Source organism: Cloeon dipterum, chromosome X, assembly GCF_949628265.1.
Source record: "Cloeon dipterum chromosome X, ieCloDipt1.1, whole genome shotgun sequence".
NCBI classification, from domain to species: Eukaryota; Metazoa; Arthropoda; class Insecta; order Ephemeroptera; family Baetidae; genus Cloeon; species Cloeon dipterum.
Genome location: NC_088790.1, coordinates 31,020,754 through 31,043,425, shown reverse-complemented (window position 1 = coordinate 31,043,425; position 22,672 = coordinate 31,020,754). Strand labels below are relative to the sequence as shown.

Below are 22,672 nucleotides of genomic sequence, written 5' to 3'. Positions count from 1 at the left end.
ATAAATATATACCAAACTTTTAATTCTAGACAATTGTATATTCAAATCGTTAAGGGATGGTTCAGCATTTTGAATCATATAGAACCACATCTAAAGGCGTCAGGAAAAAACAATAACCAAATCGAGACTTTTATTTCTGTTGTGGTGGAGTAATTTAAGTTCAGAGGATAATTAAAATTTTAAAAACTTATAGGAGGCGTCACTTCTAAATGCCTGTGCGGTGATCTGGACATATGTGTTAAACTGTATTAGAAAATCTGGGGATCACATGATTTTTTGTAAATTAAAAATTATCCCAAAAGGTTTGTGTTAAACTTTTGCCTTAAAAAATTGGCAAAATTGTTAAAAAAGCAAAAATTAATATCTGAAAAAAACGGGAGAAACTAACTGCAAAAAATTCACATGCCAATCAACAGACCTGATTAAAATCAGTCTTAGCATATGGATTTTAAATTTGATGAAAAAAATATTTCGCAAAACCCCGTTCTTTGCAAGGCGAATTTTTTTTTTTTTTTTTTTTGCAATTTGGCGCATTTTTCCGGAACACATGCATTTTTATGGAAGACAAAAAATAGGGATTTCACACAAACCGTATTAAAGCCACCGGTTTCACCAACAGAACGGAAAATTTGAAATTTTTGCGCAGTGCAAAATTGGCGAACACAGTAGTTTTAGAGCTCAGCAATCTTAAATTAATTAGAAATTCAGAGAATTTTTGAATCTACGCTTTGAATGAATTTTGTGGGGAATTCGCATGCATTCCCCCACTCTGCCTGCAAAAGACGGAAGCAGGATGTTTGAATTGGGGGAATCAACATTCAGAGCTCAAAAGTATGGATCTCGGCGGGCTTTCAAGAGCAGCAAAATGAGTTTGTGCTTCATCATTTTTCTAGTAATGCTTTCAGAAAATTCCTTCTATTCATTTAAATTAATTTTTGAAAAACAGGTTCTTCCTCTGCGGGCCTTGTCCATTTGCGAATCGCCAATTAATTCGTCACGGGGAAACTTAAAAAGTGTCGTAGCAAACTGCATCGCGGACTGTCTCGGCTTAAGAAGCGGAAATATTTGCAACGTCAATTACAAAACTGGTGGATGCAAGCGCATTTTTTAAATATTTATTCCGCGTAAAAATAAATTATTCGCTAAATTTCAGTCGTCAACCAGGTTTGCAATGTCAACAGGTCGTTTGAACCAACCTTCCAAGTGTCGGAACAGAAAATTATGTTTTGCAATGCTGCAAACGAGAATATTAACACGGCCTCAAAATTAAACCTGTGCACTCACGCAGCTTTCGGACCCTGGTTCACGTTCAATTCTGTGAAAACTGATTTTGAACCAATGCAAGACGTCATAGGTTTAATTTTTGTATTAATTTGCTTCATATAATAATTAAAAATCAGGTCGTCAAATTAAATGGAAAGAAATCGCGCAGCAACGTGGTGTGAAGACGGTTCTCACTTTTGGCAGCAGGACTCCCGAAGGAGGATTGAATGCTGCTAACTGGTCCATTCTGGCGGCGAGTCCGGATTCTAGGACGAGATTAACTGGGCAGTTAATCAAATTGATGGACGAAAACCAGTTTGACGGAATTAAAGTGCATTGGCATTACAGTGGGTGCCCAAATGTAACAATTTTTTAGACTCAAAAAATAGGGTTCACAATAAATTTATTTGCAGAACAACTGTGTCGCGGGAAACAAAAATGACAAAGAAAATTTGGTTCTGTTGATGAAAGCACTTTACGCTGCCGTAAAGGAACGAGGAAAGCTGCTGTTTTTGCTGTTACCAAATTGGGAAGTGTACCTGAGCAAAGGTTTGTCTCTTTCGAATTAAAAAAAAAAAATATTTCAATCAAGAAAAAATATCAAGGATACGATCTTGTAAAATTATGGAGCCAAGTCGACTACTTTTTCCTCGAGACCTTTCATTACAATAATGAAGACGGAACTTGTTATTTGGATTACATAGCACCCTTAAACAGAATCGTTCGTTGAATGAAATAGAAAAATAATATTTTGCAATTGCAAATAATTTATTTTTCAGAAATATAACTTGGCTTATGTAAGGCAGTACTTAGCAGATCCGACGAGAATGAAAAAGGTTCTCGTTGGCTTCACTTCCAACACAGTTTTGTACAAGTTGTCCAAGCCAAACCTCAAGCCTAAATTGAAAGACAGCGTTGTGGATTTTTCCAGCCAGAAATATAAAACAGTAAATTATTTATAACATCAAGTTTCATCTAAAAACATTCAAATCCAGATGTGCAAATACGTTCGTGAGGAAAATTTTACCTTGTTGCTGGACGACACGAACGGAAACTTTGCGCACAACACGACGCACGTCTACGCCTACGAAGACTACAATTCTCTGAAATTGAAGGTTAATATTGGTGCAGTTTGTTTTTTATATGAGAAAAATATGTAGAGTTTTGTTCAAGGTTGAATTTGTCAAATCGACCGGAATGGCTGGAATGTACTTTGACGGAATTGTTGAAGATGACGTTTCAAACGAATGTAAATGCGGGCCGATGCCGATTTTGAGAATTGCCTCGGAGCTTTTGCACGGCGGAGGCTGTGACGTGAAACAGTGTTTGAGTTGACAACTATTTGGCATCAAATAAAAGTATTTAAAATATGAGATTGTTGTGCAACAATTGGAAATTATTATAACCACTCGATTCAATTTAATATGCAGTTGATCGATACAGATAAACAATTTGCTATACAGTCTGCATAATTATTAAAAAAGGATCGTGCTACAGACAAATTCAATTTTTTCCAATTTCTTCCAAAAGTTCCACCGCTTCAGCACAGATCTTCTGTAGAAGCGTATTCGATCTATGCACATCAACTGACCTCAATAGAGTAAAAATCCGTCGAAAATTTGTGCAATAGAGGCCTTAGTGAGCGAGAGAGCGGAGACAGGAAGTTATGAAAATTGGAAATATATGAAAATCCCATACAGAGAGCTTAGTTCGAGCGCTTTACAGCACACCAACGATGAGCAGCAGAGTGAAAACACTGGCCATTTTGCTGGTATTACCAAAATATTTTCAAATATTGGTTTTAAGTTGATTTTGAATTAGGTTTTTCGTGTGCAGGGGCTATTATCCTCTTGCTCAGGACCGAAACCGACGCAAAGAGCGTTCGACGAATATGTAGCGAGCTGCATTATGAAATGCATCGGCCTCGGCCAGAGTAATAAAACTTGCATGTTTAACTACAAAACTGGCGGATGTAATTCTGTTGAAAATCATATTTAATATAATAATATACAAAAGTATTTTTCTAGTTATTAACGAGGATTGCAACGTGAATAATACATTCCAACCAACAATGCTTTCCGCAGACCAGAAAGTCATGCTTTGCGATTTTAATCCCACGTATGTAAATAATTTTAATCTGATAATTGATTTACTCCTGAAAATTAAAAATGCATCTCTGTCATTTGATAATTCCAAATTTAATTTCCCCTCACAATCAGCATAGATATCGGTGCAGACATAATGAAAGCCGTGGATTACAACCTCTGCACGCACGTGACATTTGGTCCATGGCATGTTTACAACTCAAACCAAGTCAAATTCGATCCACTCCCCGGCGTGATAAGTATAAAATAATTTTAAAATCATTATTTGCGTCTAAACCTGTGTAAATTAGAGGAACAATCCCCTGCCAAGGAATATTTAAAGCAGCGCGGAGTGAAAACAATTCTTACTTTCGGCAGTGAGTATGCGGAAAATGGAATAGAAGCTGCGAAATGGTCAATTGTGGCTGCGAATGCGGAGTGGAGGAAAAAAATAATCGCCCAGATGGTTGAAATCATGGACGTGAACAAATTCGACGGCATCAGTGTCTTTTGGCAGTTCAGCGTCTGCCCAAACGTATTATTCGGAGAGTTAGAGGAAGTTTTGGAATATTTTCTAATTATAATTTGCAGTCTGAATGCTCAGCGGGAAATAGAAAAGATAAAGAAAACCTAGTGACGTTAATGAGAGAACTTTACAATGTCACCAAGCCTCGCGGGAAGCTGCTTTTTTTATTGTTGCCGGATTCTGATGTTCTCCTAGCCCAGGGTGCGTCTAAACTAATAAAAAATAAGTGTTATTTAAATATAATTAAATGCAGGATACGATTTGGTTAGTTTATGGAATGTAGTCGACTTCTTTTACCTCAACTCTTACTTCTACGAAGGCACAAATTATGATTACGTAGGACACACGTCATCCTTGAGCCAATTAGTAGAGTCAAACGTTTTATATACAATCAAAAATAAATTTTATAAATCAAATTAGAGGCTTTTCATAGCCGTGATAAGAACTTCCCTAGGCTTGGCAAAAATGAGAAAGGTTCTTGCTGGAATAATCCCTTCGTCCACACTTTACAAATTGGCGAAACCTGACCCCAAACCCAAATACAAGGATGACACCTCTTTTTCCAACTGCACCAGCATGACAGAAGTATAGAATTAATTTAATTATGCTAATCTGCTAAGATTACAATTCCCCAGATGTGTGAATCAGTCAAAAGGGGAAATTTCACATTTATTCTAAACGACAATGACGGAAACTTTGCTCACAACACGACGCACGTCTACACTTACGAAGACTACAATTCTTTAAAACTAAAGGTTAAATTTAAAATTGTCTTGTATATAAACGGAATTAAAATCTAGTTTTTATACACCAGATTGAATATTTCCAAAAAAATGGACTCGGTGGACTGTTGTACGCACGCTCTCGGGACGACGACGTCGGAAACAAATGCGGATGCGGGCCCATGCCCATTTTGAGAATCGCCTCTGAAATTCTGCACGGAAGGGGCTGCCTTATTAAGCAGTGCTTGAAGTAAATTAATTTATTTCTTGGCTATCTGAGGAATTCTTTGGCTCAAATCAAGTTCAAATTCGGAAAATATGGCAGTGTTTTATTGCAGCTGGTTTTCTACGAATTTCCCACGTAGACAAGGAAATATGAAATTGATAGACAGGAATAAAAACCAAGTAGAATTAATTCTTCAAGAATTTAATTATTTTAAATGTAAGACAAATAAATCAAAGCTTGCTGTAAATGTTTGCACATCAGTTTTCAAACATTTTATTTTTGAGAAATTGAGGCAGCAAATTATTGCAATTTAAAAGAAAAAAAAAAAACTGCCCAGTGGAGGAAATTTTGACCACATTTTATATTTTCACCTGCGAAAAATGGAATAAATTCATTTCTTGCCATTCTTGCGTGAGAAGTTGGTAAAAATTCAGTGCTGAAAAAAACAGGTGGTAAGCAAATATTGCAACCTTTTTTTATTTTTAAATTAATGCTATTTAAAAAAATTAAATAGCGATTATACACACTAAAAATGTGAAAAGTACTATAAAATTATTTAATTCTTTGGTAATTTATTGTGTCGTTAGAGAAGACGGAAGCGCACTTTTCTATCAATTTACACATTGTTTAATAATACATGAAGTGCCATGAAAAAGTTCCGAGGCGATTCGGAGTATCGGCATGGGACCACGTCCACATTTATTTATTTCATCGTCTGCCAGCAACTCTCCGACAACCAATCCACCGACTCCACTTGCTTTGAAAAGATTAATCTGAATAAAAACATGAATTCAGGCTTTAAGAGAGTTATTAATTTAAATTAGGACCGAACCTTTTCTTTGAGAGTGTTGTAGTCTTCATAAACGTAAGCGTGAGTCGTGTTGTGAGCGCAGTTATTTTTTAAATCATCCAGAACTATTTTGTAATTTTCTGATTGGACCTTTTGACACAACTGGAAAGGAAGAGGAATAATTATTGGAATTTCGTTTCAATATAAAGTTCGTACTTCCGACATGTTTGCATAATATGATCGGTCTTTCTTAATAGAATCTCTAAATGCTGGCTTCGGATTTGGTTTTTCCAAAGCATAAAGGATAACTTGGGGAGCAAACCCGCCGAGCACTTTCCTCATCTTTGCGAGCCCAATTCTTCCTTTCAATGAATTGACGGTGCCACCCTTGAAATTATTATCAGATGAGCATAATATGCACTTTTAAAAGTTGATAACCAAGCACAATGTAGTATTGAGTTGTTGGATAGTCGAAATAATTGTTCCACAGTCCTGTGTAGCCATGGGTGTAGATGTAAAAGTAGTCGACAGAATTCCACAATGCCTTTAAATCGTATCCTAAAATCAGATTTAATTTATTAATATTAAAACAAAAAAATTAGGACACACCTGCGTCCAAGATCTTGTCAGGACTTGGTAGCAATAAAAGCAACAACTTCCCTCGTTCCTTTGTCATTGGGAAAAGCTCTCTCATCAGAGTTACTAAATTTTCCTTGTCTCTTCTCTTGCCTTTGGAACAGTCACTCTTATTTTAAAATTGTTTAACAGGAGTTCATCGGGAGCAAACAAAAATTACATCTGGGCACGCACTGAACCGCCAATCAACGCCCAAACCATCAAATTTTTCCTCCTCCATTATCTGGATCATTTGGTCTATTAATTTCATCCTCGAATTCGGATCCGCAGCAACGTTGGACCATTCATCAGATTTCAGGCTTCATAAAAATTATAGTAATTTTAGACAATTTAAAATAAGAAAAATAAAAACTCTTGGGAGATTCCACGATAGAAAATTAATTTAGCACCTTCCTGATTTTTTGGTTTGTGTTGTTGAAAACAAACCGAGATGGAAACGAACCACAAAAAATTAATTAATATTTACAAAATTTTTCATTAATTTTTTTTATCGGCTAAGCAAATTTGGTCAAGCGCTGGAAATTTTAAAGAAAATTTGAGATAATTTGAATTTTTACTCTAGCAAGGTCCATTTTAATTTATAAAAAATTGTTTATCGCATCCAACAATTCAAATAATTTTTAATTGTCGCTCTGTATGAATCTGCCTTTAGAGTCTTATGCAATAAAAATCATTTTCAAGCCGCAGAATAAATTTCCAGCTCGAACTGTCTTAACTGAGGGTTGATGAATTAATTTGATTATATTAAGACCTGCCAAAAACCATGATTGATTTTATGCCGCGGCGTTGTTGTGCGTACTCCTTCCCCGGCCTTTCCCTTACTGATTTTGAGTTATAAAATTTAGTCGAAAAATATTATTTGATACTTATAAAGTTTCTCTTTGGATATAGTTTATTTTCCGTTGAGTTGTACGAATACCAGGATCCGAAAGTAAAATGCGTGCACAAGTTCAAATCCACCATCGTCCTGATTCTTCGGTACTCATTAGAGCTGCAAATCAAATTAAGAATTTTTCTTTGGATAATATGTTTAAATATACAAACTTTTTGTGTAAAGTACAAAGCATGATTTTCTGGTCCGAGACACGAAAGGTCTGTTGAAATGGCCTCGTCACAGCACAATCCTCGTCCGGGCCTTTAGTTCAAAGGTTATTTTGCCCAAAATAAGATTTTACGTAAATACTTCCTCCAGTTTTGTAATCCACGTTACAAATTTGTCCACTTTTCAAGCCGAGGCAGTTCGCAAAGCAGCTCTTCACAGATCCCGTCAATTCTTCTTGGGACGATTTTCTTGGCATGCACGGGGACAACCCTTGCGCAGGAAGAATCTGACTGAAAATTTAGAAAATAGATTTAAAATTTTAAAAATGGTTTACAATAAGCAGAATGGCGATAAATTCCATCTCGCTTTGCCTTTTCAGCACTACAAATTGCTACATCTGAAACGAGGGAGTGGAGTTTGAGGGTTTTTTTAGACCGGCCGAACATCCTGCTTGATGCGAGTTTGCGCAGTTGTACCGCAATTTGATGCCGAAACAGAAATGAATGGTGGGAATTGGGAACAATTATTGCCAGATTTTTGTAAGTAACAAGAAGTACAGAGCGTTTAGATTCTTCATGAAAAATTCTAACAAAATCGCAGCTGCGGTGTACATATAATGATTTAAAGTGATTCTATTTTTCCATTATTTTATGAAAGAGCACCCCTTATTTTATGTATATTAAAATTTATTTAAAAACTCAAAATTAACTATTTCCGACAAACAAAAATTGAAAACAAAATTTGCATATAAATTATAATGATTCTAATAAAAAAAACTGTAATTTTCTAAGTGTATAACTTTAAAATTATGTTTGATTGGTGGTGATTGATATTTTAGCTCCTTTTTAATTCCTCTCGTTAGATAGCAGGTGGAAGCAGTTATAGGTGTATTTTACAGACACTCATAACACTTTCTATCAGTTTAAAATTTGTTTAATAATGCATGCAGTGCCATGCAGAAGTTCCGAGGCGATTCGAAGTATCGGCATGGGACCGCGTCCACATTTATTTTCTTCGTCATCTGCCAGCACTTCTCCGACAATTAATCCACCGACTCCGTTGGCTTTGAAAAAATTAATCTAAAAATAAAAGACATGAATTCAGGCTTTTAGAGAGTGCTTTATTTAAATTAAGACCAGACCTTTTGTTTGAGAGTGTTGAAGTCTTCAAAAACGTAAGCGTGAGTCGTGTTGTGAGCGCAGTTATTTTGGAAATCGTCCAGCACAACCTTGTAATTTTCTGTTTCAACCTTTTGACACACCTGGTAAGGATGAGGAATTATTGGAATTTGCTTTCAAAATAATATTCGTACTTCCGACATGTTCGCATTATATGATAGGTCTTTCTTGATAGAATTTCTAAACGCTGGCTTCGGATTTGGTTTTTCCAACGCAAAAAGGATAGCTTGCGGAGCAAACCCGCCGAGCACCTTTCTCATCTTTGCCAGCCCGATTCTTGCTTTCAATGAATTGATGGTGCCACCCTTGAAATGATTATGACATGAGCATAATACGCTTTTTTATACGCTGATAACCAAGCACAATGTAGTTCAGAGTCGTTGGGTGGTTGAAATAATTTTCCCAGAGTCCTGTGTAGCGATAGGTGTAGAGGTAAAAGTAGTCGACAGAATTCAACAATGCGTTTAAATCGTATCCTAAAATCAGATTTAATTTTTAAAAATCACTAAGTTTAAAAGGACAAACCTGCGTCTAAGAACTTATCAGGACTTGGCAGCAACAAAATTAACAACTTGCCTCGTTTCTTTGTCATTGGGAAAAGTTGTCTCATCACGCTTACTAAATTCTCCTTGTCTTTTCTGTTGCCTTTGGAACAGTCACCCTTATAGTCAAATTGTTTAACACGAGTTCATCAGGAGCAAAACAAAAAAATATTTACATCTGGGCAGGCACTGTACTGCCAACCAACGCCCAAGCCATCGAATTTTTCCTCCTCCATTATCTGGATCATTTGATCTATTAATTTCATCCTGGAATTCGGATCCGCAGCCGCCTTGGACCATTCACCAGAATTCAGGCTTCATAAAAAGTGTAGCAATTTTAGACAGTTTAAAATTAGAAAAAAAGAACTGTTGGGAGATTCTACGATAGAAAATTTAAAAATAGTAATATTCAAACAAAGAGAGTTTTTGTCACAGGATAAAATTGTGCCACAAAGTCTTAAATAGCAGCAAAGAGAAAAATTTAGTTCCAAACCCTAGAAAAGTTGGAAGCATGCTTTTCACACGTCTCCTTTCTTGAAATTCTATTTTATTTCCCTGCATGTTGGACAGATCTTGACCATAGGAATCAAAATATGCCATAAAAATTTGGTCAAGTGCTGCAAATTTAGGAGTAAATTTAAAAAAAAATTAATTTTTATACTTTTGATTATTGCGAGTTGTCAAAAAAATTGTTAATTGCATTTTAGAGTTTTTTACAATAAAAAAATCCTTTTTAAGCCGTATAGCAAATTTCTCAACTGATTTTTGTTAATTCGACGTTTCCCACATGTTGTTTTAGGGGAAAATCATTGGCACTCTCTTAATTAAAATTAGAATTAGTTTGATTACCTGCCAAAAACCATGATGGATTTTATGCCGCGGCGTTGTTGTGCGTACTCCTTCCCCGGCCTTTCCCTTACTGATTTTGACTTATAAAATCTAGTCGAAAAATATTATTTGATACTTATAACGGATCTCTTTGGATATAGTTTATTTTCCGTTGAGTTGTACGAATACCAGGATCCAAAAGTAAAATGCGTGCACAAGTTCAAATCCACCATCGTCCTGATTCTTCGGTACTCATTAGGGCTGTAAATTAAATTAAGAATTTTTCTTTGCATTTGAATAAATTTACAAACTCTCTGTGTAAAGTACAAAGCATGATTTTCTGGTCTGAGAGCTGAGACGTCTGTTGAAATGGCCTCGTCACTGCACAATCCTCGTCCGGGCCTTTAGTTCAAAGGTTATTTTGCCCAAAATAAGATTTGACGTACTTCCTCCAGTTTTGTAATCCACGTTACAGATTTTTCCACTTTTCAAGCCGAGGCAGTTCGCAAAGCAGCTCTTCACAGATCCCGTTAAATCTTCTTGGGACGATTTTCTTGGCATGCACGGGGACAACCCTTGTACAGGAAGAATCTGACTGAAATTTAGAATATAAATTTTAATTTTTAACAACGGTTTACAATAAGCAGAATGGCGATAAATTTCATCTCGGTTTGCCTTTTCGGCAGTACAAATTGTTAACATCTGAAACGACGGAGCAGATTTCGATATTTTTTTAATTTTTAGACCGGCCAAACATCCTGCTTGATGCGAGCGAGTTTGCGCAGTTGTTGTTCCCCAATTTAATGCCGAACGCTGCTGGAATTGCCAGATTTTAGCACGTTACAAGCTAAGAGCGTTTCGATAAATTTTCATAAAGCTGTGCGGAAATAAATAATACATAAGAAGCACACAGACCACAAAATTCACCGTAATACATCTAAAAAAATCTAATTTGAATAAAAAAATCATTTCTATATCCGCAACAAATATTGAACAATTAAGTACCTGTCAAAGAAATTGAAACTGAAAGGGATGTCATATAATTAAAATAAAGAAGAGTGAATGTCAATATTGGAGTTCCGTCAGGCATCCATCCTTTAATTTGTTGAGTAACTGTAGTAAAAGCCATGATGAATTCTTCAGGATTGTTTTTTAATTTTGAAAAATAAAGTACAAAATATTTTCATAAATTTCTACAAATATTTGTATTGTGGGGTTGCGGTAAATCAAATTAAATGTTGAACAGGGTTGCAAAAATCCATTTTTTTTTTCAATTCAGTGCAGTATGGTAAAAAGCATTTTTTTTTAATTTAAATTAGTTTCTTGTACCTCAGTTTTCATTAGCTCACGACATTGACTTGAAAATGTGTGAGAGAGAATTTTTTGGATAAACTTATGCACCAAAACGGTAATTTAAAAGAAAAAAAATCTGCACACAGGACACAGGAGAGCAAATTTTGACCACTCCGACCGCAAATTTGAGATTTTCACCGGGGAAATATGAATGAAAAAATTCATTTCTTGAAAATCTTGCTCAAGAAGTCGCTAAAAAACAGTGGTGGAAAAACAAGGTGGTAAGCAAATGCAACCCTGTTGCTGAAAGTTTTTATTTTTTTTTTATTTTAACGTGTAAATCAGTTTACACATTGTTTAATAATACATGAAGTGCCATGCAAAAGTTCAGAGGAGATTCGAAGTATCGGCATGGGACCGCGTCCACATTTATTTATTTCATCATCTGCCAGCAACTCTCCGACAACCAATCCACCGACTCCGTTGACTTTGAAAAGATTAATCTAAATAAAGACAGAAATTCAGGCTTTTAGAGAGTGATTTATTTAAATACGGACCGAACCTTTTCTTTGAGAGTGTTGTAGTCTTCATAAACGTAAGTGTGAGTCGTGTTGTGAGCGCAGTTATTTTTTAAATCGTCCAGCACTATCTTGTAATTTTCTGATTGAACCTTTTGACACACCTAAGGACGAGGAATAATTGGAATTCCCTTTCAAAATAATATTCGTACTTCCGACATGTTTGAATAATACGATAGATCTTTCTTAGTAGGATTTCTAAATGCTGGCTTCGGATTTGGTTGTTCCAAAGCGTAAAGGACAGCTTGCGGAGCAAACCCACCGAGAACCTTTCTCATTTTTGCGAGCCCGATTTTTCCTTTTAATGAATTGATGGTTCCACCCTTCAAATGATCATAAGATGAGTAATATGCATTTTTATATGTTGATAACCGAGCACAATTCTGTACAGAGTCGTTGGGTAGTCGAAATAATTGTTCCACAGTCCGGCGTAGAAAAAGGTGTAGATGTAAAAGTAGTCGACAGAATTCCACAATGCCTTTAAATCGTATCCTAAAATCAGATTTAATTGATTAAAATTAAAAATAAAATTAGGACACACCTGCGTCTAAGATCTCATCAGGACTTGGCAGCAACAAAAGTAACAACTTCCCTCGTTCCTTTGTCATTTTGTAAAGTTCTTTCATCAGGGTTACTAAGTTTTCCTTGTCTTTTCTGTTGCCTTTGGAACAGTCACCCTTATTTTAAAATTGTTTAACGAGTTTCTTCATGAATAAAATAATTTACATCTGGGCAGGCACCTGTACTGCCAACCAATGCCCAATCCATCAAAATTTTCCTCCTCGATTATCTGGATCATTTGGTCTAGTAATTGCTTCCTTGAATTTTGATCCGCAGCCGCCTTGGACCATTCATCAGAACTCAGGCTTCATAAAAAGACAATTTAAAATAAGAACAAAAAAGACAAGGGAGATTCTACGATAGGAAATCCATTCCTGATTTTTTTTTGGTTCGTGTTTTGGGCGTTGAAAACACACTTGAGATTTAATAGTTAGGGATGTGTAAAAATATTCGATTATTATGCTCGGCAATTGAGTAGCAAATAGTCTACATAAATTCGGTGTAAATAAATGTTTAATATTTTTTCTTAATTTAAATACGTCGGATCAGAATATGTCAAATGTTGGTGGATTTTATTTTTTATATTTTTCATGAAAATCTCTTGGCGAATGTTTAAAATGTTTTTAATTTAAGCAGCCAGTCAAAATTTTGTGCTTATTTGTTTTTTAGGACACACACTCGCTTTGCATTCGCACTCTGATGTTGGTTTAGGGGTAAATCTCTTATTAAAAGCAGGGTTGATTGAATTAATTTGATTATACAGACCTGCCACAAATCATGATGCATTTTATGCCGCGGCGTTGTTGTGCGTACTCCTTCCCCGGCCTTTCCCTTACTAATTTTTGAATTATTTAATTAATTCAAACAAAAAAAAAATATTTGTAACTTATAACGTTTCTGTTCGGATAAAACTTAATTTCTTTTGAGCTGTACCAATGCCAGGATCCGAAAGTAAAATGCGTGCACAAGTTCAAATCCACCATCGTCCTGATTCTGAGGTACTCATTAGGGCTGCAAAGCAAATTAAGAATTTTTCTTCGGATATGTTTAAGTTTACGAACTCTCTGTGTAAACTGCAAAGCATGATTTTCTGGTCTGAGACGCGAAAGGTCTGTTGAAATGGCCTCGTCACAGCACAATCCTCGTCCGGGCCTTTAGTTCAAAGGTTATTTTGCCCAAAATAAGATTTTACGTAAATACTTCCTCCAGTTTTGTAATCCACGTTACAAACTTTTCCACTTTTCAAGCCGAGGCAGTTCGCAAGGCAGCTCCTCACATATCCCGTCAACGCTTCTTGGAAGGACTGTTGTGCCATGCACGGGGACAACCCTTGCACAGGAAGAATCTATAACTGAAAATTTAAAAAATACATTTAAATATCATAAAAAAGGTTTACCAGTAGAATTGCGATAAATTTCATCTCGCTTTGCCTTTTTCAGCACAACAAATTGCTACATTCATTTGTGGAGCGGAGTGATATTTTTTAATTTTTAGGCCGGCCGAACGTCCTGCTTGATGTGAGTTTGCGCAGTTTTACGACAGTTTGATGCCAATTGAAACAGAAATGATTACTGGGAATTTCCAGATTTTAGCTTCAATAACATTTAGAGATCTGTTAGAGAATTTTAACAAAATTGCAGCTGCAGTGCTGTGTGTATTATAAAGACGTCATTTTTTTAATTTTTTATTTATTATTTTAAAACATTTTTTCTTTTACTTTATTTAAATTCATTTTTAAATTTTGGATATATTATTTCTGTTCAGTTTAAATTCAATGCAAAATTTGCATATCAATCGTATTGATTGAAGTGGACAAATATCACAATCTAGTGAAACCTGCCTTAAAATTAATTGGTTGGCGATTGACTTTTAATATTCCTCTCGTTGCGACCTATCCAACGGTGAGATATTTATTTTCAATAAGGATACAGTGCTTGAAAAGCAATAACAACCTCGTTATTACGTAGTGTGCTTTGAAGAAGTAAGAAGCTGTGCCGCATTTCAGCCCTTCAGTGCGGCTAGTATAATTTCTTCAAGCACACATTTGTGTCCAGATGGTACTCATTTACCCGCACTCTGATCAAGAATCAATTATTTACTAAACGAAATGCAACAAATTAAGTCATTTTATTACAAAAAAGGCCAACAGGAAATAATATTTTAAAAATATTTAAATAGTTCGCCATCTCTTGTAAAAATGTATTTAACAAATATAAAGGATTAGGCAGCTAAAACAAATCTTCTTGACAAAAAAATGATTCCCATAATTTTTATTCCTGCAAAATACTGTATTCTGTGCTCACCAACTGGCCTCAATAGAGGAAAAAATTCCTCGAACATTTGTGCGGACCCTCGTGAGCGAGAGAGCGGCGACAGGATGTTCTGAAAATTCATAAAATAATATAAAAATCATCTGCAGAGCGCTGAATAATTGCATTATACTAGCGATGGACAGCAGAGTGAAAACCCTGGCCATACTTCTGGTAATAATTATATTAAAATTGTTTAAAATATTCAGTTTGAGAGGTTTTCAATTAGGTTCTTCGTCTAGAAAGGCTATCCTTTGCTGTAGAACCGACGCAAAGGACGTTCGACGAATATGTGGCGAGCTGCATTTCGGATTGCATCGGCCTACACTTCAGTAATAAATCTTGCACCGCAAATTACAAAACTGGAGGATGTACATAATTCAAATTTAAAATTTAATTACTTACAATACAGGAGTTAATTTTTTCCAGTTATTGACGAGGATTGCACCGCGTATAATTCGTTTCATCCAACGTTGATTTCATCAGACCAGAAAGTCATGCTTTGCGATTTTAATCCCAAGTATATCTGAACGCGAGTCAGGAAATTTTAAATAATCGAAAAAAATCATACAACTTAAATTTTGTTGGAAATTACGAACCTTTGGGAAAAACACATAATATTTATTTCTTCTTGATTACCTATTTAAAAGCTATACCTTGAAAAAATATATTAATAATAGGAGTTTCAGAAGAAGATCTCATTTTCAAATTGAATTAAAATGTTTTTAATTTATATCTCTACAGTTAAAAAGGGAATTTTATAAATTAGGATAAAAATAATTTATTTCAAACCTGCCAGTAATGTTAATTAATTAAAATTATTTCCAAATTTAATTTTGCCTCACTCAGCATAGATTTTGGCGCGAACATAATGACAGCCGTGGAGCACAACCTTTGCACGCACGTCGCGTTTGGTCCGTGGCACGTTTACAACTCGGAACAAATCAAATTCGATCCAATCCGCAGCGTGATGAGTAAAATAATTAGAAACAACATCTCTTCACGTCTAAATCTTTGTAAATATAGAGAAACAACTGCCCGCGAAGGAATATTCAAAGGTGCGGGGAGTGAAAACAATCCTTACTTTCGGCAGTCAGGAGGCAGAAAATGGAATGGACGCTGGAAACTGGTCAATTGTGGCTGCGGATGTGGATTCGAGGAAAAAAATAATCACCCAGATGGTTGAAATCATGGACGTGAACAAATTCGACGGCATCAGTGTCTTTTGGCACTACAGCGTCTGCCCAAACGTATAAAATACGGAGTTAGAGGGAGGCTTGGAATATTTTCTAATTATAATTTGCAGTCTGACTGCTCGGCGGGAAATAGAAAAGATAAAGAAAACCTGGTGACGCTAATGAGAGAGCTGTACAATGTCACCAAGCCTCGCGGGAAGCTGCTGTTTTTATTGTTGCCGCATGTCGATTTACCCCTAGCCCAAGGTGCGTTGAAACTAACCAAAAATAAATTTAATAAATTTAAAAAAATGCAGGATACGATTTGCCAAATTTATGGAATCTAGTCGACTTCTTTTTCTTCCACTCTTACCTCTACGAAGGCATTTTTAATGATTTCCTTGGATACCCTTCATCCTTGAACAAAATGGTAGTGTTAACATTAAGGTTTTGTATGTTTAATAAAGTAATTTTATCAATTCAGCGGCTTTCCATGGCCACAATAAGAAAAAATCTAGGTTTGGCCAAGATGAAAAAGTTTCTTGCCGGATTTTCCTCTGTTTCCACGCTTTACACCTTGGCGAAACCGAACCCCAAACCCAAATACAAGGATGAGAGCTATATTTCCTCCTACACCAGCATCGTAGAAGTATGTCGAATAAATTTCATAATGCAAAAATCACTTAAAAAATTCTCCAGGTGTGTGAATCAGTCAAAAGGGGAAATTTATTTTAAACGACAATGACGGAAACTTTGCTCACAACAAGACGCACGTCTACGCTTACGAAGACTACAATTCTCTAAAAGAAAAGGTTAAATTAAATAAAACGTCTTATAAACGGAATAAAAACCAGATTTTACACCAGATTGGATTTTTCCAGTCAATTGGAATGGGTGGACTGATGTACGCACGCTCTCGGGACGACGACGTCGAAAACAAATGCGGATGCGGGCTCATGCCCATTTTGAGAATCGCCTCTGAAATTCTGCACGGAAGAGGCTGCCTTATTAAACAGTGCTTATAACATTATTTTTTTATTTCTTGGCAACGTGTAATTTGAATAGTGGCTCAAAATAACAAGATCTGTTTTCGGGTCAAATTTGGAAAGCTCGGAAAATGAGCAAAATAACCAAAATATGCATTTTTCAGTGAAGACAAGGAAATTTTAAATTTACAGACTGAATTTTGTTTAATTTGTAGTGTAAAATTAATAAAAACCATGTTGCATTCTTCGGAATGAATTTTAATGAATCTATCTCAGAATTGTACCATCGTTGGATGTAAATTAAAGGGAGCTAAAATATCAATTACAGACATTACAAACTAAAACAACCGAAAAGGTTTCACACGCCAAGAAAATGGGGTAAAGCGCAGAAAATTTCAGAAAAAAATTGAATTTTTACTGCAGCATAGCCCATTTTTTATGTTTGCAACTTTTTTGCTTCATCCAACAATTAAAATTGCAATAAAAATCCTTTTTAATGTGGAATGATACAGGGCAACAATTGAAAATTATTTGAATTGTTGGATGCCATAAACAATTGATCGATAAACAATTTGTTCAACAAATTGCAATAATAAAAAAGAACATTCCTACAGTAAAAATTCAAATTTTACCAATTTTCTCCAAAATTTTGAGTGCTCGAACATATTTTCTTGGCCTAATCCGATTCCTCTCGTGGAGATCTGTCCAACGGTTTATGCCACTTATTGGGGAAACTCTTGGTTTTGAAATTAAATCGGATTTCAAGTAAGGAGACAGCCCTTACCATTTGAAAAGCACGCTAACTTTCCAGCCAATTTCTCAAAAAATTACAGTGCTTCTTAAATAAATTTAGGCTTTAACTTAATCCTAAGGGACGAGTTTATGCATTGCCTACAAGAATTTTCCAGGCTTTTCCAGTATCATTCCTCTTTAAGCAGCAGAACAATTTTCCACCTTGCCTTTCCTCAACTGATTTTTGTTCATTTGGAAGGGAGCAGCGATTGTCTAGAAATTGCCCTTCTCCGAATATCCGAGCCATGCATTAATTTCGATACGGAGCATCTTGATTGCCTACAAATGAAGTTGGTTATTTTGGCAAATTAACCACTTAGGTTGGAGGCAGAGGCGCGCGCGCGCTGATGACACACATTTGCACGGCGCGCATTTCAGATAATGTATAATAGGTGTTTGCGTGTGTGTTATATTATTCGAGGGCTCATCATGCTGTTCCAACATGCGCCGCAACTCATTTCGCGCCGTGTTTAACGTCTGCCGCCTTAATTGATATTGTTGCAGATGCGGGGTTGGCTGCTTTGGCATTGTTATTAAAATAATTCCACGCCGCTCGGCAAACACGCGTGATTATCTCTTCTGTTTACCCTTCTCTATATACATAATTATGGTTAAGCAAGAGACGAGCTACGCGGCCGATGCATGAAGGAACACACGCGCGCGCGTGTGTGTAAATGTGCCCCGAATTATGCATTATGCAGGTGCTTTGTTTTTCACCACTCTGCTATTATTATTAATGATGTTGGTTCAGAGCAATATCATTGGCTCTCTCTTAATTAGAAGCAGGGTTGATGAATTCGTTCGATTATTAAGATCTGTTTTAGCCAAAAGGAAGACGAAAATTGAAAATTATTTTAATTGTTGGATGCAATGAACAATTTTTATAAATTAAAAATAATGGACCTTTTGGTATACAATAAAAATTCAAAATTGTCAAATTTTCTCCGAAATTTGCAGCGCCTGACCACATTTTCTTCGCAAATTTCGATTCCTCGCCGTCGAGATCTGTCCAACAGCGTGTGAAACCTTTTAGGGAACTCTTTGTTGGGAAATAAATTAGGATTTTAAGTATGGAGACAGTCCTCAACATTTTGCAGCCTTTTTCTAAAAATTAACACTAAGTAGTTTAACTTTAATTATTGTTCTATAAAAAATAGAATAATTATTTATTTATATTATATTGAAACAATTTATTTTAATATTTTTTACAATTTAAAATAGTTATTCTTTGAATGTAGATAAAAATTTTATAGTGTTTTCTCATTTTTTTGTTGTAATTATAGACCAAAATTGGTATAATTATATCTTGGACTCGTAAATCTCTACAATATGGTAATAAATGAATTTCAAAGTTTTTTTATTGTGTTATATGTGTGAATCAATACAAATCAAAAAAATTTAATATAGCCCATTATCCATTTAAAATACGTATCAAGAGTTCTTTCTTAAATTTAGACTTGTAGCAACAGTCGGAAAATTGAACCAACTAATTTTTTTTTTTTGTAAACTGAATTGAATTTTCGGGTGGGACGTAAAAATACTTAGCATCGTTTGCTTACCACCCGGTTTTTTACGCCACAGTTTTTATTGCTAAATTTTTACCAATTTCTTGTGCATAAATTGAATTTAGTCCATTTTTCCCTTGTAAAAATCTAAAATTCGCAGTCGGATTGATCAAAATTCCTCTACTGTGCAGAATTTTTCTTTTAAATTGCCATTTGCAGCCTCAATTTCTCCAAAGTATTATCTCTGACAAATTTTCAAGTCAAGTTCATGAGCAAATAATTAGAAAATTATTGAAAACTGAGGTTGTTTTCAAGAAAAAACACTTTTTACCTCTGCACTGCATTTTTATTTTTATTTTTAAATTATCCCCCCTAAAAATCTAACTCAAAATGTAATTGTAAAAGCGGAAAATAATTCGTGTAATAGAAACATAATGATAATAACGAGATGAGGCTCACCGAGCAAATTAGATTTAAATGCTTAACGAGGCACGCGCTCACTCGCATTGTTTCCACTGCACAATTTGACATGCAAATGGCCCAAATTGTGACAGACACCTCGGCCGCGTGGTCTGCAGCGAAAGTCACCCCCGTGTCTCGCCGCAGCGGCCATTAATGAAGGGTCCCCAAAGAAAAGCAAGCCTCTCAAATTATGCTCGTCGCACGTCATAATAATCATAATGGATTGAGCAAGCAGCCGACGCGAAGCAAAATCTCCCCCTTTCCCTTTCCGCACGCCAGCGAGTAAATAAAAATTGAGAGAGAGAGAGAAGGCGAGTCTTATTTGCATACTCTTGCAGTCGGTGATGATATTCAAACAACCCCCTCTTTGCCCGCCCACCCCCTCTCTCGCAGCTGAATCGTAAAACTTTTATTATACACGCTCGTTTTGTATGTGAGCACATGCGTTCGTTGGTTCGTTTGTGTTGCTGCCAGTTTTGTTTCTCGCGAGATCTTTCGCAGGGGAAATTTAATTAAAAAAATGACACGGTTCGCTCTTCTCGCTTCTATAAGGCTTGGAAATTAATGAGGAATTAAGCCGACTGCCGCCTGAGAAAACAAGCAGCGCGCAGATTCCCTAATTCTTACTTATGCTGCCAGCAGCCGCTTTGCATTTCTCTCTCTCTCTCTCTCTCTCTCTCTCTCTCTCTCTCTCTCTCTCTCTCTCTCTCTCTCTCTCTCTCTGCGCTGAAATGCGTGTGGCGAATAAACGAGCTTGCCCCCTTTTTATGCTTGTTGTTTTGCTCGTAATTTATTCATCACCACCGAAGTTACGGTTCTCTCCGCGTGTCGTTTGGTTATTTTATGCTCAATTCTGTTTAATTTTTATTTTTGTTACACTATTTACGCTTGAAAAAGAGGAAATCTCCGGATAAAATGTAAAGCTTTTACATTAAAATACTTAGTCATAGCAGAGGTTTTTAATTTAAAAAATAGAATTTAATTCGTAAATAGAAGGAAATATAAATTCTTTTTGTTTTCATGTATATTTAAACCGGTAAAATCTAAAAATACATAAAAAGTAATAAAATTTGTGCTTATTCACAACTCTGATTTTTATTAATTTTTCATTTTTCATTTTTAAAAAATTAAAAGAAAACGTATGAAACTTGCCCTTAACAATCCATTTTAAAATAAAATATATAAATTTTGTTTTATTTGTATTGATTATTACATTTAATCAGCTAAGAATATTTTTAATTGTTGTCCCCAAGTAATCAGGAACAAGGGACAGTTTGTCCATGAGATTTTCAATCCCCCTTTTGATTGTGGTGTGCCAATTTTGAATAAAATAAACTCCCTAAATTGTAAAATAAGTTTAGATTTTATGATAAGTGGAACATTTGTGCTTGTCGCCTAATTAGAATGCAAATTTCGGTGCCGATTTTATAGAAAGTGTGAAAATTTTAGGCCTTCCCGAATATTTAGAAAGTAATTCGATTTAAATTAAATACAAACAGAATTCAACAGTTCTGTGAAAGCGACTTTTAGGCAATTTTCTGAGCACATCTGTTGCACAGGTTGCATAATTATCCTTCGTTCCTTGTAGCATTCATGTCCTCTTGTGATTTTAAAATATTTTCCGGACCTTTTCATTAACAAATCTCGTCTCTTTTGTTTCAGGTAAGCGAAATTGGTCCAGTTTGAACTGAAGAAAGTCGAGGCTGAAGGGTGTGATCGACGGCGTGAGTGTTACAAATTTATTTCAGCTCCGAATCACACTTCTGCAAGCCTGGAAGGGACTTGAATTTGCAGAAAATCGTAAAATAGCTCTAGCAGTAGCCTGAATAATCGAATTATCCGAAAGAAAAATTCACAAAAATTTCTTCTGTAAAATCTGATAATTTTTTTTAATATAACTCAAAAGAAATCAACAAGAATTATTGCGTTTCCTCAATATTGATGACGGGTTTACCAATTTAAAATTGGTTAAAACAGTTCAATTGAAATGATTGGGACAACAATCAAAGGTTTGAATAATTGTTGGTTGAAGCGAACACTGCATCGAGTTGATTGTTTGGTTTGGACATTTTAAAAATACAGCGTGTTTTGCTCCAATTAAAATATAGGTTTCTAGAAAATTTGTGAAAAAATCCCTTTTAATTTGATATAAAATACCAAAAATATTAAATTTCCTAGGTAGTGGCGCCATTTGAATTTTTGAGATGCTAAATTTTGCTTTTTATCAGGGTTTTATTCCATAAAAAGTTTATAAAATGTTTGTTAAATAATTTATTAAATTAGATAAAGATAACTCTTTATCTGATGATCGTTTTAGTATCCAATAAAATAAAATAAACTGCCTTTTATCATCAGACAGCATAATGTCTCTTGCGTTTATTGGGGTCGGTGTCGACAGTGATTTTTCGACGGTGTGGTGGCGTGACACTGCTGGGTTTTCATTACGCGTCAAACACGCCATATTAAGCAACAAGAGTCGCTGCTGACACGTCGGTGTTGCTAACACACGCAAGAAAAGACGCACACACGGTGGCAATTCGGCTTTTCGGCGGCTGGCGTGACAGCCCGGCAGAGAAATTCAATTAAATCACAGCTTGAGGAATCTGTGCGGCAGCGTTCATTTGCACACGCGCGTCTTTGTGTTGTTAAAAATGCCGGGAATGGTGTTCATTAGTTGTCAGATTTCCCATTAGATTCGTCAGCAACCAGCAACCAGCAGTCCCCGCGTTGAAGGCCAGGAATGCGCCCCCTTGCTATAAGGGTTGTCGGCTCCGGGCTTGGGTTACACACACACACGCGCGCGAGCGAGATGCAATATATAACATTCCTTAGGAACGGATTAACGTCACTAAAGAGAGCTTTTGTCAGTGTGTTTTCTCGGCCCAGATTTTACAATAAGCTTTTGAGGGGTCACTGCCTCGCCGTAATTGCCTCTAACGAGAGAGAGAAAGCGCAGAAAGTGGCTTTGAAGTCGCCGAATGAATGCACGCCGTTATGCCCCCGGTTGGGTTAATTTTTTTGGGGTATTTTGCTGCTTTGATAGCACTCAAGTGAGTGTTTCCGTTTGAACATTGTTATAAATATTAGGAACAAATAAAAAACTAAACGTTTATTTAATTCTTTTAATTTACAAAGTAATAAAATTCGAATTTAAATAATAATTTATCACTTAAG

General features: G+C 35.7%; 2 protein-coding genes and 3 long non-coding RNA genes across 6 annotated transcripts; 2 read left to right on the top strand and 3 right to left on the bottom strand.

Annotated features, from left to right (window-relative positions):
• Nucleotides 1-793: 793 nt before the first annotated feature.
• LOC135946396 (probable chitinase 10) lies at nt 794-2,598 on the top strand. The gene is made up of 9 exons (XM_065494606.1): nt 794-892; nt 947-1,088; nt 1,154-1,354; nt 1,401-1,624; nt 1,677-1,812; nt 1,869-1,984; nt 2,043-2,210; nt 2,259-2,378; nt 2,437-2,598. The coding sequence occupies exons 1-9, from the start codon at nt 794-796 to the stop codon at nt 2,596-2,598; spliced, it is 1,368 nt and encodes a 455-aa protein (XP_065350678.1).
• A 2,682-nt stretch (nt 2,599-5,280) lies between these two features.
• LOC135946735 (probable chitinase 10) lies at nt 5,281-7,768 on the bottom strand. Its single transcript, XM_065495089.1, has 10 exons — nt 7,431-7,768; nt 7,292-7,382; nt 7,114-7,238; nt 6,999-7,068; nt 6,408-6,546; nt 6,221-6,356; nt 6,057-6,169; nt 5,828-5,998; nt 5,654-5,773; nt 5,281-5,594 (listed from the first exon to the last, which is right to left on the bottom strand). The coding sequence occupies exons 1-10, from the start codon at nt 7,543-7,545 to the stop codon at nt 5,433-5,435; spliced, it is 1,242 nt and encodes a 413-aa protein (XP_065351161.1). The 5' UTR covers nt 7,546-7,768; the 3' UTR covers nt 5,281-5,432.
• A 4,096-nt stretch (nt 7,769-11,864) lies between these two features.
• Nucleotides 11,865-13,112, bottom strand: LOC135947417 (uncharacterized). Of its 2 annotated transcripts, XR_010575627.1 has the most exons (5): nt 13,035-13,112; nt 12,435-12,574; nt 12,250-12,385; nt 12,088-12,200; nt 11,865-12,031 (listed from the first exon to the last, which is right to left on the bottom strand). It is a non-coding gene; the product is annotated as an uncharacterized LOC135947417 (long non-coding RNA). The 2 variants fall into 2 exon arrangements; XR_010575626.1 differs by having other exon boundaries at nt 11,865-12,200.
• Nucleotides 13,113-13,146: 34 nt separating this feature from the next.
• LOC135945167 (uncharacterized) lies at nt 13,147-13,743 on the bottom strand. The gene is made up of 4 exons (XR_010575411.1): nt 13,666-13,743; nt 13,470-13,614; nt 13,331-13,421; nt 13,147-13,280 (listed from the first exon to the last, which is right to left on the bottom strand). It is a non-coding gene; the product is annotated as an uncharacterized LOC135945167 (long non-coding RNA).
• A 994-nt stretch (nt 13,744-14,737) lies between these two features.
• LOC135944879 (uncharacterized) lies at nt 14,738-15,822 on the top strand. Its single transcript, XR_010575378.1, has 4 exons — nt 14,738-14,949; nt 15,008-15,098; nt 15,428-15,552; nt 15,605-15,822. It is a non-coding gene; the product is annotated as an uncharacterized LOC135944879 (long non-coding RNA).
• Nucleotides 15,823-22,672: the final 6,850 nt, after the last annotated feature.